Raw genomic sequence first — 19,650 nt, 5'->3', positions numbered from 1 at the left:
ATTCCTCATCACATCTATGACCACCTAAACTTTGGCCCTGTCTGCACCAGGACAGGTGAGTTCTGGGTTCCCGGCTGTAGGGCCCTGCCCTCTAGGTCCTAGCCCTTGCAGGCGTTTACCACGCCCCACAAACACTCCTGGAAGCCCCAGAGACCTGGAAGTAGCCTCCCCATGCCCCAAACATCTCCCACTGCATCTGTGACCGGTGGAGCCATGGCCCCTTCTACACCAGGAGGAACAACCACCAGAGCGTTGGCACTGCCTGTATCTGGAGGAGCCCCAGAGCCACATAGTGACCACCAGAGGTGCAGCCCCAACTGCGCCTGGAGGAAGAGCAACCACCTAACCCAGAGGCCCCATTGGCACCAATGGGAGGAAGATGAACCCCCTGAAGCACAGGTCCTACCTGCACCCATTTGAGGAAGAACTGGGTAGATGACAGTGTAAGAACACATTCAGCAACATGAAGAGCAATATGGCACCACCAGAAACCAGTGGTTCCACACAATCAAGGCCTGAAGACTCCAACGCAAGTGAAGTAGAAAAAACAACCTTAAAAATAGATATATGAAGTTGACAGAGGCACTTAAAGAGGAAATGAGAATTCCCTTCAATAAAAAAAAAAAAGGCAAAGAAAGCCACGAAAAAACAAACAGGAGAAGGAAATGGTTCAAGACTTGAAAACTGAAATAGAGGTAATAAAGAAAACACAACGGAGGGAATTCCGGAAGTGGAAATCTGGGTAAATTATCAGGAACTACAGATGTAAGCATAACCAATAGAATGAAATAAATGAAAGAGAGAATCCTAGGCGATGAAATTAGGATACAGGAAATAGATGGATTAGACAAAAAATGTTAATTCCAGCAAATTCTTAACACAAAATATACAGGAAATATGAAACAGCATGACAATACAAACCTAAGAATAATAGGGATTCTGTGTGTGCTGCTGGGGTTGTATTTAGGAGGTGGTCTCCTGTGGCAATGTGTTCAAGGCTACTTCTCACTTTCTCTTCTATGAGGTTCAGTGCGGTTGCTTTTATGTTGAGGTCTTTGATCCTATTGGACTTGAGTTTTGTGCATGGTGATAGATATGGATCTATTTGCATTCTTACACATGTTGCTATCCAGTTATGCCAGCACCATTTGTTGAAGATTCTTTCTTTTTTCCATTTTATATTATTTGTTACTTTGTCAAAAGTCAGGTGTTCGTAAGTGTGTGGATTGATATCGGTGTCTTTGGTTCCATTGGTCCTCCTGTCTGTTTTTATGTCAATACCAGGCTGTTTTCAGTACTGTAGCTCTGTAGTAGAGTTTGAAGTCAGGGATTGTGATGCCTCCAGAAGTTCCTTTATTGTACTGGATTGTTTTGGCTATCCTGGGTTTTTTGTTTTTCCATATGACATTGAGTATTTTTATTTCAAGTTTGTGAAGAATTGTGCTGGGATTTTGATGGAGATTGCATTCAATCTGTAGATTGCTTTTGGTAAGACTGCCATTTTTACTATGTTGGTCATTCCTATCCAAGAGCATAGGAGATCTTTCCATTTTCTGATATCTTATTCCATTTCTTTCTTTAAAGATGAAAAGTTCTTGTCATACAGGTCTTTCACCTGTTTGGTTGGAGTTACCCCAAGATATATTATATTATTTGTGGCTATTATGAATGGTGACGTTTCTCTGATTTCTATGTCAGACTGCTTATTGTATTTATATAAGAAGGCTACTGTTTTTTTTTTTAAGTTAATCTTGTATCCTGCCACATTACTGAAGGTGCTTTTCAGCTGCAAAAGTTCCCTGGCAGGATTTTCAGATCACTTATGTATACTATCACATCATCTGCAAATACTGAAAGTGTAACTTCTTCCTCTCCAATTTGTATTCCCTTTGATCTCTTTCTGAGGGAAAGGATGTGGAGTAAAAAAAACACTCCTCCATTGCCGGTGGGAGTGCAAACTTGTACAGACACTTTGGAAATCAGTATGTCAATTTCTCAGAATATTGGAGATCAATCTGCCTCAAGATCCAGAAATACCACTCTTGCACATGTACACAAAGGATGGTCAATCATACCACAAAGACATTTGCTCAGCTATGTTCACAGCAGCATCATTCATAATAGCCAGAAACTGGAAATAACCTAGATGCCCCTCAACCACAGAATGGATCAAAAAAAAAAAATGGAGTTCTACTCAGCAGAAAAAATATGACATCTTGAAATTTGCCTGAAAGTAGATGGACCTAGAATAAACCATCCTGGGCATCCTGAGTGGGATAACCCAGACCCAGAAAGACAAGCACAGTATGTACTCACTCATAAGTGGACATTAGAAATAAAGCAATGGAGAACAAGCCTACAGTCCACAATCCCAGAGAAGACAGGAAATAAGGAGAACCCTAAGAGGGACATACATGGATAATCCAAGGAAGGGGAAGTAGACTAGATCTTCTTAGTAAACTGGCAGTGTGGGGGGAGGGTGGAAGGGGAGCAGGGAGGAGAACATGAGTGACTGGGAAGGTAGAGTTGGGTGAAGGACAGAGAGGGAGGGCAGAGACAAAGAGGTAGTTTGAAAGTGGGAGTCATTATGGGGTTAGCAAGAAACCAGGCACAGGGAAATGTAAACAGAGATTGCAATTTTGTTTCCGGGCCACATAGACGTGAATAATCAGACAAACTATATTAATCACAACACCGTTTGGCCGATAGCTCAAGCATATTTCTAGCAAGCTCTTACATCTTAGCCCATTTCTAGTAATCTACGTATCACCATAAGGCTGTGGTCGACCAGTAAGGTTCCAGCATATTTCTCCTTCTGCAGTGACATGGCATCTCCTTGACTCCTCCTACTCTTTCTATCTATTTCTGTTCAGATTTCCTGCCTGGCTTTACTCTACCTTGCCGTATGCTAAAGGGACTTCTTTAATAACCAGTGATAATAAAACATATTGATAGCATACAGGGGGGAATCCCAAATCAGGGAAATTCCCATGAAACCACAAGGATGACACCAGCTGAAAATATAAGCAATAGTGGAGAGGGTACCTTAACTCTCCTTCCCCTCTAATAAAATTGAGGGCTATCTCAACCGTCCTTACAGAACCTTCATTCAGTAACTGATGGAAGCTGATGCAGAGATTCACAGCTAATCACTGGGCAGAACTAGATTCCAGTCACAGAGAGGGAGGAGCCATATTATGAGCAAAGAGAGCAAGACCATAATGGTTATACCCACAGAAACAGCTGACCCAAGCAAGTGAGAGCACACTGACTCTGGACCTACCACTGGGGAACCTACTTAAGACTGAACTTTGCCCTCTGAATGTGGGTGACAGTTGTGTGGCTTGCGCAGTTTGTAGGGTCATTAGCAGTGGAACCAGTATTTATCCCTAGTGCATGAACTGTCTCTTTGTAGCCCATTCCCTACAGATGGATATCTTCCTCAGTCTAGATACAGTGGGGAGAGCCTTGGTCCTGCCTCAAGTGATGTGACAGACCTTGTTGACTCCCCATGAAAGGCCTCACCCTCTCTGAGAAGTGGATGTGGGATGTGGTAGGGAGAAGGTGGAGAGAGAGCAAGGACAGGAGGATGATGGAACTGGGATTGGTATATAAAATAAAATTGTTTTGAAAATAAAAAAAATTAAAAAAGGAGACACAGGCTAACAGATTGGATACGAAAACAGAATCCATCCTTCTGCTGCATACAAGAAATAGACTTGAACTTCAAAGACAAATATTATCTCAGAATAAAGGGTAGGGAAAAGACTTTCCAATCAAATAACCTAAGAAACAAGCTGGTATAGCTATCCTAGTATCTAACAAAATAGACTTCAAATTAAAATTAATCAAAAGGGATGAAGAAGGACATTTCCTATTTATCATAGGAAAAATTCATCAAGATGAAGTTTCAATGCTGAACATCTATGTCCCAAATACAAGGGCACCCATATTTGTAAAAGAAGCATTGCTACAACTTAAATTACACATCAAACCCCACACCCTAATAATGGGAGACTTCAACACCCCACTGTCACCACTGGACAGGACTGCCAGACAGATACTTAACAGAAAAATAAAGGAACTAACAGATATTATGATTCAAATGGGTTTAACATACAAATATAGAACATTCTACCTAAACACAAAAGAATACACCTTCTTCTCAGCACCTCATAGAACTTTCTCTGATATCAACAACAAATTCAGTAACAAAGCGAACCTCAACAGATACAAAACAAATTTGAATAACCCCTGTAGCCTATGAGATCACCATGGCTTAAAGTTCGAATTCAACAACACTGATGGCAGAGAGTCCACAAACTCACAGAAACTGAATAGTGCTCAAGTGAATCACCTCTAGTTCAAGAAAGAAATAAAGAAATAAAGACTTCCTAGAATTCAATGAAAATGAATGCACGGCATACCTAAATTATGGGACACTTTGAAAGCAGTGCTGAAGAAAGTTCACAGCACTAAGTGCCTGCATAAAGAAAGTGAGGGAATCTCACACTTGGGGTTTAACAGCACACCTGAAAGCTTTAGAACAAAAAGAAGTAAAAATACCCAGGAGGAGCTGATGCCAGGAAATAATCCAGTTGGGGGCTGAATTCAGTAGAATAGCAACAAAGAAAACAATACAAACAGTCAAAGAGACAGAGAATTGGTTCCCTGAGAAAATCAACAACATAGAAAAACTTTTATCTAAACTAACCAAAAGGCAGAAAGAGAAAATACAAATTATATTCAGAAATGAAAATCAAAAATGAAAAGGGAGACATAACAATAGACACTGAGAAAATCCAGAGAATTATCAGCTCGTACTTCAAAATCTTGTACTCCACAAAATTGGAAAATTTAAAGTAAATGGAATTTTTTTGGATAGGTACCACATACCAAAACTAAATCAAAAACAGACAAACAATTTAAATAGATCTATAACCCCTAAAGAAATAGAAGCAGTCATCAAAATTCTCCCAACCAAAAAAAGCCCTGGGTCAGATGATTTCAGCACAGAATTCTGCAAATTTCAAATAGCTAACACAACTACTCCTCAAATTATTCCACACAATAGAAACAAAAGGGACACTGACAAAGTCTTTTTACGGGGTTACAATTACCCTGCTACCAAAACCACACAAAGTCATTACTAAGAAAGAGAATTACAGACCAATCTCCCTCATGAACATTGATGTAATAATACTCAATAAAATACTGCCAAACTGAATCCAAGAACACATTAGAAAAAGCATCCACCATGATGCTTCATCTCAGAGATGAAGGGATGATTCAACATATGAAAATATGTCAATGTAATCCACCTATAAACAAACTGAAAAAAAAACACATGATCATCTCAATAGATGTTGAAAAAGCCTTTGATAAAGGTCTTAGAGAGATCAGGGGTACAAGGAACATACCTAAACATAATAAAGGCAAAATACAGCAAGCCAACAGCCAGCATCTAACTAAACGAAGAGAAATTCAAACCTATTCCCCTAAAGTCAGAAACAAGACAAGGCTGTCCACTCTCTTCATATCAATTCAATATAGTTCTTGAGGTCCTAGCTAGAGCAATAAGACAACAAAAGGAAATCAAGGGGATAGAAATTGAAAAGAAAGAAGTTGAAATTTCACTATTTATAGATGATATGATAGTATACATAAGTAACCTGAAAAATTCTACCAGGAAACTTCTACAGCTGAAAAACACCTTCAGTAAGATATCTTGGAGTAACTCCAACCAAACAAGTAGAATACTTGTATGACAAGAAATTTAAGTCTTTGGGGAAAGAAATTAAACAAGATATCAGAAAATGCAAAGATCTCTCATGGTCTTGGATAGGTAGGATCAACATAGTAAAAATGCCAATCTTACCAAAAGCGATCTACAGATTCAATGCAAAACCCATAAAAATCCCAGCATAATTCTTCACAAACGTGAAATAAAAATACTCAATGTCATACGGAAAAACAAAAATCCCAGGATAGCCAAAACAATTCTGTAAAATAAAGGAACTTCCGGAAACATCACCATCTCTGACCTCAAGCTCTACTAAGAAGTTATAGCAATAAAAACAGCTTGGTATTGGGAAAAAAAAAACCCAGACAGATTGATCAATGGAACAGAATCAAAGATTCTGATATTAATCACCATACTTACGAATATCTGATTTTTGACAAAGAAGCTACATTATATAATGAAAAAAAAAGAATGTTCAACAAATGGTGCTGGCATAACCAGATGTAGACATGTATAAGAATGCAAATAGAGCCATATCTATGGCCATGCACAAAATTCAAGTCCAACTGGATCAAAGACCTCAATATAAATCCAACTACACCAAACCTCATAGAAGAGAAAGTGGGAAGTAGCCTTGAAAGCATTGGCACAGGAGACCACTTCCTAAATATAACCCTAGTAGCACAGACACTGAGAGAAACAATTAATAAATAGGACCTCCTGAAACTGAGAAGTTTCTGTAAGACAAAGTACACAGTCAACAAGACAAAATGGCAGCCTATAGAATGGGAATAGACCTTCACCAACCCCACATTTGACAGAAGGATGATCTCCAAAATATATAAAGAAGTCAAGAAACTAGATATCAAAATATCAAATAATCCAATTTTTTAAAAGTGGGATACAGATCTAATCAGAGAATTCTCAACAGAGGAATCTCAAATGGTTGAAAGGCACTTAAGGAAATGCTCAGCATCCCTGGTCATCAAGGAAATGCAGATTAAAACAATTCTGAGATTCCATCTTACACCTTTCAGATTGGCTAAGATCAAAAACACTAATGGCAGCTTACATTGGAGAGGAGTAAGAGGAACAGTCCTCCACTGCTGGTGAGAATGCAAACTTGTACAGCCACTTTGGAAATCAGCAGGACAACTTCTCAGAAAATTAGGAAGCAATCTACCTTAAGACCCAGCAACACTAGTCTTGGGCATATACCTAAAGGATCCACACTCATACCACAAGGACATTTACTCAACTATGTTCATAGCAGCATTATTCATAATTGTCAGAATCCGGAAACAACCAAGATGCCCCTCAACTGAAGAATGGATAAAGAAAGTGTGGCACAGCTACACAACAGAGTACTACTCAGCAGGAAAACAGGCAAATGGACGGAACTTGAATAAGTCATCCTGAGTGAGGTGTCCCAGACCCAGAAAGGCAAATACGCATGTACTTACTATGTATCACTAATAAGTGGATATCAGACATAAAGCAAAGGATAATCAGACTGTAGTCCACAACCCTATAGAAGACAGGAAACAAAAAGGACCCCAAGAGAGACACACATGGATGCTCCAGAAAGGGGAAATAGACAAGATCTCCTGAGTGAATTGGGAGCATGGGGGCGTGTGGAAGGGGACTGGATAAGGGGAGGGAGAGGAGGGATCAGAAATGTTGAGTTGTGGGGATGCTAGAGAAGGAGAGCAAGGAGAGAGGTGTCTTAATAGAGGCAGTCTGTGTCGGCTTAGTGGGAAACCTGGCACTTTGAGAATTTCCAGGACGGTGACCTCAATTAAGAATCTAAGCAATAGTGTAGAGGGTGCCTTAACTGTCCTTCTTTGTAATAAGATTGAAAGCTACCTTAATTGTCATCATAGAACCTTCATCCAGTAACTGAAGGAAGCAGATGTAAAGATCCACAGCCAAGCACTGGGCCAAATTCCTGGAGCCCAGTCGTTGAGAGAGAGGAGCGATACTATGAGCAAAGGGGCCAAGGCCATGATGGAAATACTCACAGAAACAGCTGACCTGAGCTAGTGAGAGCCCACTGACTCTGGATTGGCCACTGGGAAGCCTGCATAGAACCTCTGAATGTGGGTGACATTTGTGTGACTTAGGCAGTTTGGGGGGCTACTGAGAGAGGAATCAGTATTTATCCCAAGTGCATGAACTGGCTTTTTGGAGCCCATTCCCTATAGAAGTCTACCTGTCTCCGTCTAGATACAGTGGAGGAGGTCCTGCCTAAAGTAATATGAGCGACTTTGTTGACTCTCCATGGGAGGCCTCACCCTCTCTGAGAAGTAGGTGGGGGAGGGAGTAGGGTGAGAGAAACAGGAAGAGGGGAGAGAGAGGAAACTGAGATTAGTATGTAAAATAAAAAAGATTGTTTTATGAAATAAAAAAAGAAATAATGACAAATAAGAAACACTGAGCACTCTGCTGAAATGTGAATGGAATATTATTCCCAACCAGAATCACCCACCCAGGTGTCAATCAAGCTCAAGTGCTGAGCTACACACAAACACTTTCCCATGCTTGTCCCTGCACAGGATCAGAACTTATGTTCCCCACGTAAACACAAAATGGGTAGGGTGACTCTCCAGACAAAGCAAAGGCCGAGGACATACCAGGACACCAGAGGCTTGCTATCTCTATGTTCTGAAAAGTTCTAATGAAAAACATTAAAATCAGAAGAGGATTATTTCCGTGGAGAGGCAGCGTGAACAGAGAGAGAAGCACAATCGTAGGATATTATCTGCCTCAGCAACAAAGACATAATGACACATACCATAAAAACTGACCATTAATACAATAAAAATTACAGCAGTGCTATTGGGGATGAAAGAAATGGAGGCCGACAGGGGCCAGGAGTCTACTTTTAAGTGAATAGGTAAAAGATCTAAAAGGACAAAATTCTATAAGCTATATAAATAATACTCTGTTATTAAGGACAAAGCAATGGCTGATCCCAAAGATAAATAACCAACCAGAGACAGTAAGAGGGGGTGAGAGAGATGGCTCAACTGTTAAAAGCCCATGTTGCTCCTGCCGAAGACCCAGGGTCAATTCTCAGCACCCACATGGCAGCTCACAAGTATCTACGACTCCAGTTTCAGGTGGTTCGGCACCCTCTTCTCACCTCTGCGGGCACTGTACACACACTACACCTACATACTCAATAAATACCCTTAGTAACAATTTTCAAAAAAGATATTTAAGATACATTAAAAAGAGTATTTTTATATGTTTAGAAAGAGCAGAATTGGTTTTCTTAATGTAAAAGATACGAAGTGAATACCTCTGCCTTCCTAAAGAATTAAAACTGAAGGACTCTAAACTCCATGCAAGTTGACAATGATATCACCTCAGATTCATGGCTGATACTGATAGTGGCAAATGCACACCTTACCACAGAAAAAAATGCACACTAAGTTAAAATGCCATGGGACCTGAGCTAAATATTCACATTAAAAAAAAAACAAGAAATAAGGGAACCTAGGCATTCTGACACATGCCTGTAATCCCAGTGTTTTGCAGGTGGGGTGGAGGATCAGCAGGTCAAGAACAACCTGTGCAACAAGAGACTGTGTGTCAACACACACACAAGCGTGCACACACAGAGAGGAGTGTACACAACAGATGCACACAAATACATCCACATGCACACACATGTACACACACAAATGTATGCACATGAATACATGCACACATTGGCATGCATGCACAATAAACAAAATCAAAGAAGTACACACTGAAATGATACAAATTTCTCAAGTTGCTGTGAGATTTTTGGAATATTACCTCCACTCCATTTTGTGAGCTATACAGCAATGTGCACGTTCCCATTGGCCAATGATGTTTTCTACAGGCATTTACTGATCTAATCAGCTTCAATTCAAAGGTAATTGGAATCATTGATTACCGTCATTCTGATCTTGGGAACATTCATAAAATTAAAAATCTTGCATTTACAAGTAAAGCTTTGTCTAGTTCCTCTGAACTCATCAGCTTTGATAGTTTTCTTCTACTTAATGTGTCACTCTCCTGCCTCCCACACCCCCTAACAAGCACACTCATGTAATATTGTTATTTTCTTAAGAAATATAACAGCATTTCTGGTGAGGAAAAGAAATTAAAACTGCCTTCCTTTCCCAAGGAACCCTCTTTTTTAATATGGTTCTTATCTTCCATGTCATTTCTCGACTACTAAGTGCCTGTGGTTTAAATGATAGAATTATAAAATAAAATGAGAATTTCAAATAAAAACAAACCAAATCCAAAGAGGCCGAATGTATTCAAAGAAAATGGTTTGAGATACAGTGGAACATGCACATAACTGTTTGGCGATAATCAGGCATTCTCTTAAGCAAGTTAAAGATTAGACTCACTTCCATCTTAGACTATTGAACTAAAATCCTTAACTAGGTCTGGGGCATGCAATCCGGCTGGCAACCACATGACAAGACACCACAGTGCAGAATATAAGTGTGATACAAGAACAAAGAAAAAGACACTACCATCCCAGCATCCAACATGACAGTGACCAAACAGCTGAAATGACTGAAGAAACCGCATGCCTTATTAGATGAAAACAGTCACCAGGGAAAGGAGAGAAGAGGAGTTAATTGACTTTGTTTTTACCAATTAGAGAAAACAGGGAGTTCATAAGAGAGCACTGATTGAAAGCCAGCCTGATTCCTTTTCATTTCTTCAATCTCTCCTTGTGGTTCAGAATCCCTGATTTCACACTGTCCGCCATCAGGCAGTCACAATGCCTGCATCTGCTCTTCCACACTTGGTACTCCCGCCTGAATGACAGCTTTCCCGTGCAGAATATGTAATCACTAACACAACTAGTTCTCCATAAATAAAATAAAAACATCCCTAAAGCCTTTTATAAAGGGAAGTCTTTGAGTCCAAGCCGGCTTTCCACAGTTTTCACCAAGTTGCAAGACTGTCATAGCCCCATCACACATGTACAAGTGTGGCTGCCGTTTTACACTCCAGTGGCTTCTGTAGCTACAACACCAGTGTAAGATCACCAGGCTTACCAGACAGATACCGACAGACATGTACGTAATTTGTTTTCTTGTGGGTAGGCTTTCTTGTTGTTGTTGTTGTTGTTGTTGCTGTTGTTTAGAGGTCCTGGCTATGCAGTCCAAGTGGCCTTAAATCTGTAATCCTTTTGTATCATTCTTCCAAGTGTTGGGATCACAAGTGTGTACTATCATGCTGGGGCTAGGGCTATCTATCTGGATCTCTAGACTCAAGAGGGAAGGGCCTGTCAGGACAGCCCACTTAAGCTAGAGGACAAATGAGTCAATTAATTACCAAGTGAATGACCATAAAATTTTTAGTTTGTTTACAAAAAATGGTGCCAAATGAGACAAATTTATGTAATCGTTGCAAAGCTTGGTCCTTTGTGATCTAACTAGAAGATACTGGACTAACACCCAAGCCAGCCTGTTTTGTGAATTCTGATGGGAAACAGGGCCTGTTCATCATTACACAGACTCAAAAGATGACAGGACACAGCTACAAGAAAGAGCAGGAAGTACATGAATGAACCCAGTTTTCTTTATCAGTGAAACAAAGGAATCTTATGAGAACTCTAAGGTCCCAGAAGGGACCATGACTTCCATGTACTAAGACACTCAAATAACATTTTAATGCAATGCACACAGCACAGGCTAGGGGCACCTTCCCCACACACACACAGACACATTGAATTTCAGCTGTGGTTCTAGTCATCCTGATGAATAAACACATTTAGCAATAAAGTATTCCTTGCACTCTAAGACGCCAAGTTTAGTTTACTAGTAACACAGAGCACTGGAATATTCTTTCCAAACTGAAGCTACAACAGGCCTCCTGGAAGTCTCGCCCTCAGCCTCTGCAGCCTCTCTAGAGCACGGGCACTGCTTCCCTCTCCTCTGCACGGATGCGCATCTCTCTTACTGCTGCCGCCCTGTCATCTCATTAGCCGACCTGTGTCTGCTCTGCTTTGCTCCAATTCCTGTCAACACACACACTCTGCACTGCTACTGCCGTCTCCTGTCACATCTCAGCGCCAGCTCACACCGGAGCAAGGAAATTACCAGTCTTGTTTTACACGAATCATTTTTAAGTAAATGTGCTTGCACTGTCTTTTTCTATATTCAGCTAAACTGCCCTTTACGAAACAGCCAAAGAGATTGTTTCACACAGAATGGACCTTAAAGGCTGGACTCATCACTTCACCAGACTACTTTCTGACCCTTGATTACATCACTCAGTTGTTAATTATCGGTGCTACCTATGACAAACACAGGTGGTCAAGTACATCATTACCACTTCTCCATAGAATCACTAACTATGACACATGGAGAGAGAGGTGAAGGACAATGGCGGCTGACTTCTCCTGGCTCATGCCAACGCATTCATCAATGGGTTTGGGGGAAACTGCTGAAGCAGACATAGATAAGCATGGTGACCTGAGACGCAGACTTCATGGCCATTCTGTTAGATCAGATTTCATTAGAGAGCTTGGAACGATCAAATCAAATCCTAGGATAATCAAATAATACTTAATGAGAATGAAGATTCTCAAAATTTAATATTGAACTATAGTTTGGAATTCTGCCAATATTCTTATGTTATGCTGTATATCTATAGATGTAGAGCCTACCTTAAATCACATTTTTAAAACTAGATTCATGCTCAACTACTTACAATTTAGAGGATTTCTCAAAGATCATTAAGGGAGGATTTGTGAGCATGTCACCTGCGGTTCAGCTCACATTCTTACTGTAACTGAGTAATACAGCTGATGCAGTGACTGCTTATGAGATGGTCGTACACCACGGGGAGCAGACACTACACTGGAATGTGCACTGCATGCTGGGAAAACCACTGCCATGCTTTGTGAATTTATTATTAATTTATTTACTTATTTAGATAGGGTTTTACTATATAGTGCTGACTGTTCGGAACTCATAGAGATCTCTGCCTATGTCACCCAGAGTGCTAAAATTAAACACATGCACCACTAAGACCAGCCTACTCTGTGAAGCTTGAAGAAAAACAGGATCTGTCTGCCATTACAAAACATTGGACACACAGTCCTGTGGGCTCCAGTACAGTCCAACCACGACACATGACTTCATTTCAGCCAACTATACCGAAACAGTTCTGGCTCATCATTGGATGGCAACAACCCAAAGAAGCAATGAGGCTAGAGAGGCTACTTTGACATCATTAGCGGAGTGTCAACTCTATTAACCCAGGAACGCCAAACAAGCAATTGAGAGATGCAGTATGCTGTCAACACTTCCGATGGCAGCAGGTGCTCAGAGCACACTTCCCAGCCGTAACTCTTGCTCGAGGTCTGACTGGCCAGAGTCACCTGATTTCTCTTGTTTTCAAAACCTAGTTATCAGGCTGCCGGTCACAATAACCCTACAAGACTTTCATGTCTGAATCAGCCAGGGAAAGCTCCGTTTTGCCATAGGGAACTCTGATTGGCACATTTGTTTTGAACAGAGTCTTTAATTGCTCGGACACAACGATGGATCTGTAACCACGCCATGATTTGAAGCTGCTATGACTGCTCACGGAGAATGTTTGCTTGGGTAGAAAAAAAGTTTAGATGTGAGAAATACAGCTGGAAACCAGGTGAAAAAAATGAAATATGAGTTAAATGATGATTTATGAGTTAAAGTGATGAAATTTTTGTCTCTGCTGTTTCTGTCTCTCCGACTGTTTCTCTGTCTCTCTCTGTCCTTCCCCCACTGTGTGTGTGGGGGGGGGGCGGGTGGATGTGTGTACAAAAACATTTAACAATTTTGGATGCACCAGATCGCCTGGTGTGCCTGAGAGAATTAATCACTGCCCTCATAAACCTTGGCTCATTTAGAAATCAGGCTGAGTTTTCGAAAAGAGAGTCCTCAGCATTGTGACCACCGAAGTGGGAGTGTCCCAGTGTTCAGGTCATGGATCTCTGTTTTGTAGTTTACATTAATTTATAACCGAGCCCTACTTAGTGATTAATGCATGAAAAACTAAGTCAAGACTTAGGGTATTAAAGTAACAACCATCATAATCTCACAATCTATTGGACAACATTTATGGGAGTGTTTTATAAAACTAATAGAGCCATGAAATTTTTGGTGATCTTTCAATCATTTTATATGATTTTCAGTTGTATTTTTTTTCTCATGAGGCACAATCTTACAGTTTTAAGTTTTAAAATACGTTCCATATTAGTTTGAACTATTTCAATAGTTTACATCATAGGAGAAATAAAATGACTACATTAATTTTTTTTGGGATGGGATTAGTTATGAATTTCTAGGTTTTCCTCCTGCCACTTTTTGAGCAGTAACCCATAGACTAACATCTGTATATATTCCACATATGCATTCTGAGTACTTATGATACCCGCACACACCCATGTTACCATAACCACAATCAAAGCAACAAAGTTATTAGACATGGCCATCTCCTACGTAATTGTATCCTTTTGCTTATGGTTACTCATGTTTCGGTGGCATGAATAGTTGAGAAAATGTCTGGTCTTCTACCAAATTCCTATATGTACAATATCATACATTAATCTCTATAACTTATATATCTTGTAAAATCAAAACTTTGTCCATGTCTGAAAACCTCATTCAATTTTGTGGTTTATTTATTTTTGACAGGGTCTTACTAAGTGGCCTATAACTGACCTAGAACTCTCAGTGTAGACCAGGCGTACATGATAAAGAACTGTGCCTGCCTCTACTTCCTGAGTGTTGGGATTAAAGGCTTTTGTTACCATGCTTGGCTTTTGCTTCTTTTAGTACAACATTAAATATGCAATGAAAAATGATGTTCCAGATGGCTTGCTCTTTTGCAATTTAAAGCAAAACACAATGATTATGAAATTAATGGCAACATACATTTCTATAATTGTGTTTACTATTAATATTCTTATTCCCACTTATGGAATATATCTTACATTTTTCATCATCCTGTTAAATACAATGTGGCACTCATTTGTCTCTGACAAAAACCAATGAGCATAAAAAACTAAACTGCTTAAGCTTTCTGTTAAAGTAGAAGAACAATTTTGTTAGCCTTGTCATAACTAAATGTATTCTGGAGTCAATGATTCCAAATGCTATCATATTTCTCTTTCAAGGTTAAACCCATACCTGAAATACAGAGCGCTGCCCCAGTGTCTTAGACCATTAAGAAGCGGCTTCCTTTCCAAGCCTGCTTGTCCTTTCCGGATTAGAGGTGACCCTTAGCAACTCCATCTATGAGATGAAAGCAGTTCCGGAAGCATACTTAGCAGAGGCCCATGTGACCTGCCACTGAGATGCAAGCCACCTGGGAACCCAAGGCCAACAAACTCCAGCTTTCAAGCTTCCAGATCATTACATAAGCACACAGGGAACGTTGGGAAGAATTTAGTTTCTCAATGTTTTAACTTTCCAATGTATTTGAGAAGAACAACAAAGTTCTATTAGCTGCTGGACTGTTGTGCTAATTAGCTCCAAAGTCATTTCCTGAGCATTTCCCATATCACAACATTCTGTCACTTATTTCATGATTCTGGCCTTCAGAAGGCTTTCAGAAACCTAACATGTCACTGTGGGAATAACATAAAAGAGCTAGGATTAGGGTTCTCTACCAAAGAAAGGGGTAGAAATACATTATATTGCATGGGCGTTGTCATAAATCAGAACCCTTTGTGTAGTGAGGCACATGGGTGTACCTCAGAAAGACACTGAAAATAATTCCAATGAAAAACAAAGATGTAGCAGTGTCCCAAAACCTGCCGAACTCTCCTGTTTTACCTTTACATCTCGGGTTTTAAGAGCGTGGCATATTGATTTTTTTCCATTACATTATAAACTACGTCCTTTCTAAAATTTTATTTGTTTTCTTGGTTTTTTGTTTGTTTGTTTGTTTGTTTTGGTGGTGGCCAAGATTGACCCCGTGGTCTTTTACAACGAGGCATGAACTTGTGGTGGTTTGAATGACTAATGCCCCCATAGGCCCACATATTAGACCGTTTGGACTCCGGCTCATAGCACTGATTGGGAAGGTTAGGGAGCACTGTGGCCTGGCTGAAGAAAGAGCATCAATGATGCCAGGCTTCGGGAGTTCATTGTCTCACCACTATTCCAATTTGCCTGCAGCTTTGTGCTTGCAGTCCATGATATCAGCTCTTAGCTTCCTGCTCCTGCCTCTAGGCTTGCTGCTTGCTGCCATGCCTCCCCAACTAAAAATGAACTTCTAATATAAAAGCAAAGACACACTAGAGTCTAAAAAAAAAAAATGTCCAACTCTCTTGCTTCACCCCAGGATAGATTCACCCCTTCTGGAAACTTATGTCAAAATAAAACCTTCCATGCATTGTTTTGTTAAGGCATTCTATCCCAGCAACAGAGGTCCAATGATGCAGCCCTCTCCCCTGAGCTGCATTTCTCCATACCACTCCCTGTGGGCACAGGATCTCGCTAACTTCACGAGGCTGGCCTTTAATTTTCTCTCTAGCCAGGTAGGCTTTGTATTTATGACTCTCCTGCCTCAGTCTCCTGAGAAGTTGGTGTTATGTGCCACCAGGGCCAGCGAGAAAATAACATGGAACAACAAAATCAATGCTGCTTATAAAATAAGTTCGATATCATCAACTTTAAAATATGGTAATGTCATTATAAAGCTTGAGAACATATAGATAGCAATGTTTGATACTGATTTCAGAGTACACTAAAAAACAAAATCGCAAGCTTATGTGTGCATATATGAGTATGTGTATACATTAACTTAATTAACATATACATATGTCTGTGTTTAACTTCACATCAGTGGACTGTACACAGAAATCAACATAAAATCCGTAAATATAGGTGTCCCAAACATTGTTTTTTTTTTCTAATTTAATTGCCCAGTCTGAGGTAGGGACTAAGTACATCTTTAAACACTCTTTCTGTAAAGCATTGTGGAAGACAGTATAAATAGAAAACTCTAGATTTCATTGAAATATGTAAATCAGACATACTAGAAAACATGAATGGAAAGTTACAAGCCTAAGTCAGCTCAATACATTATTGACTCCAACTCATGGAGGAAACAAAAGAAATTATATTTGTATTGATGTGTGAATCTGCTTCCATTCTTGGTAGCACATAATATATGCAACTCACTAGCTCTAGCTATCCTTGTAACCACATTACCATATTATTTAAATGTATCTATCATTTATATGTAAATAGACAAGATGAATGGCTTCTTCAGGAGACAACAATTTTCAAATGATAAACAGACACAGGCAGACATTAGGAAGATATAAAATGCTTCAAATATTCATTCTTTTATACTTTTAAGGAAAATGGGAATTATTAAAAAAAACCCTAATTATAAAAAAGAGACCTTAATACATTCAAAATCCCAGTAGCTATTCTTCACAATAAAAAGTCGGCACCGGTGTCATTTGTATCTTATAAATTACATGCTCTCAGATCCATCTGTGAAAACTGGGATGCTAATTATCATGGTTACATTTCATGATTCCACAGTTAAATGCTGAGACGGTGCTACACAAACACCATATGTTTTAGTGAGGGGAATGAAGAAAGATTAATTACCAGTTGAAGTTCAGGTCTTCCCGCAGTGACACCCTCAACACAAGAAGATTGTTACATGGTATGCTATACAAATTGGAAGCTTTAGTTAATAGCTGAAATAACTAAGGAGGAAAACCTTGAAACCTAAATTTCAGAGGTATCTGGATCCCTCCCCAACTCCTACCAATATATCTCTGTATAACTATATATAGAAATAGATAAATATCTTAAGAATGCTTTTGTGAAACTACATTACAAACTCCAAGAAAAATATTTTGTGTTGCTTCTGAATTCCTTTGATAGTGACCATCCTTTTAAATAAGTCTAAAGATCAGAATGTAAGCACACAAGTAACAAATAACCTACAAATTAAAAAAAAAATACCTAACAAAATGCAACTTGACATTTTTCTGGACGTTCTTTTAAGAGACATACTCAAAAATCTCTCACAGGGCCATGATTTTACACAAAACAATGTCACAAGTACTCAGAAAAGCCACTCATCTCAGGATAGCCATTAAAACATCAAATGCTATGACTGTGAGGTTTTTATTCTCACTTAGCTAGGCTGCACTCTGATTCCACTTACCACGTATTCAAAGACAAGCGTCAGCGTTTCCTTGGTGTGGATGATGTCATGAAGCAGCACGATGTTTGCGTGCTTCAAGCCTTTCAACAGAGACGCTGCAAGACAAAGTGGGGAGAGAAACAGTTGACCATTAGTAAGCCGTGTCACATTACCCGTGTGCTCACTGCCAGATGAAAGACATCTATTTTCCACGTTCTGTACCAATAGCAATGAGAATAGTGGCTGGAAGAACAAGACTCTCCTTCTCTCCCAACTGCTTCAACTGTCAGTCATCAGTGGTCTCTAGGTGGGCTCCACTGAGTTCAGAGTACATGCTTGCTGAGGAAAAGAACTAAAGTGTGTGTGTGTGTGTGTGTGTGTGTGTGTGTGTGTGTGTGAGTTCCTGTGTGCACAGGATTAGTGTACGTGTGAAGGGTGGGGGAGTCTGCAGGAGCTGGTTCTCTCCTTCTACCATGTAAGCTGTGGGACAGACTCACGCCACCAGTCTCCGCAGCAAGGACCTCTGCCCACTGAGCCATCACACTGGCCCTCAATTCTCTTAAATGCTTCAAGTTTATTTTCATGAGGATTATTTATTAGCAGTATGGTTTATCATAACATATGTTCCACGTGCATGTGTTCTACCAGGACTGGATAGGAAGTCCTGTAAATATCAACTAAACCATACGGCTTCATCTGAGTTCTTCTCGATTCTTACTGACTTTCTGAATAGAATAATGGTTATGACAGCTGTTGAGAGTGCAATGTTAATGTCCCCAACTAAAACTGTGGCTCAATGAAATTATCTTCTGAGTTCTGTAGTTGGTTTTTTTTTTGCTTCTTATTTTTTATATTTATTTACTTTGTGTGTTTATTTATGTCCTAACTTAGTTTGTGCCATCATCCTGACACAGCCCACGGTTATCTGAGGGAGTCTCATTTAGGAGGCTACTTTAGTCAACCTGGACTGTGGGCATGTCTACGGAGCATTTTCTTGATTGCTAACTGATATGGGAGGGCCCGGCCTGCTGCTAGCGGCACCATTCCTTATGCAGGTGTTGCTGGGCTCGGTAGGAAAGCCATGCGAGCAGAAGGCAGGGACAGGACAGTAAGCTGCATTTCTTCACCGTGTCTTCTTCACGTTCCTAGCTTACTGGAGTTTCTGCTCCGATTTCTGTCTGTTATGAACTATTGCTCATATGCTGATGTAAGGAACAGAATGTACCTTTGGGCATAGTGTTCATCACAGCAATGGAAAGCAAACTAGTGTGCATGCACATGTTCGCATGCGTGGATGTGGAGGTCAGATGTCTTCTTGCAGGAGCCAAGTCTCTTTCCACTGCATGTTGCCAGGCTCGATGGCATGTGCCTTCTATCTACTGCACCATCTCGGGAGCCCTGCTTCAAGCTCTGAAGTGCTGATGCTCATTGCACACACCTTTATATTCATTGTGAACTGACCCTTTTGTGGCTATATATTGTTTGGTTGCTGAAAGTATCTGATGCTCTGCCCTTAACCTTGTGTGGCCTGTCCAGTTTGAAGGAGATTGCATACATGGTGGATCTTTTATGGTCCTTTTTCATCTGTCTTACCAATTCTGCCATAATGGGTAAAGTTTTACAGCATATGTTTTTAAATGCCATCCTGCCGATGTCTGGTTTTCACTTGATGGGGTTAGGTCACTTACATTTACTGTACATATTAAATGTGTGGTCACCTACCATTTACATTTCCC

At 40.1% G+C, this 19,650-nt stretch overlaps 1 protein-coding gene across 4 annotated transcripts in view; it reads right to left on the bottom strand.

Moving 5' to 3' along the window:
* The window catches only part of Cdk14 (cyclin dependent kinase 14), a 545,726-nt gene that overhangs the window by 301,539 nt on the left and 224,537 nt on the right, over positions 1-19,650 (bottom strand). For all 4 annotated transcript variants that reach the window (XM_087902477.1, XM_087902478.1, XM_087902479.1 and 1 more), the window contains one exon: positions 17,936-18,030. In XM_087902477.1, the coding sequence (XP_087758603.1) occupies positions 17,936-18,030 (95 nt within the window). The remainder of the gene's footprint in view (positions 1-17,935; positions 18,031-19,650) is intronic.

This window comes from Myodes glareolus, chromosome 27 (assembly GCF_982192425.1).
Source record: "Myodes glareolus chromosome 27, mMyoGla1.1, whole genome shotgun sequence".
Taxonomy (NCBI): Eukaryota; Metazoa; Chordata; class Mammalia; order Rodentia; family Cricetidae; genus Myodes; species Myodes glareolus.
This window is presented reverse-complemented; position numbering and strand designations above follow the sequence as displayed.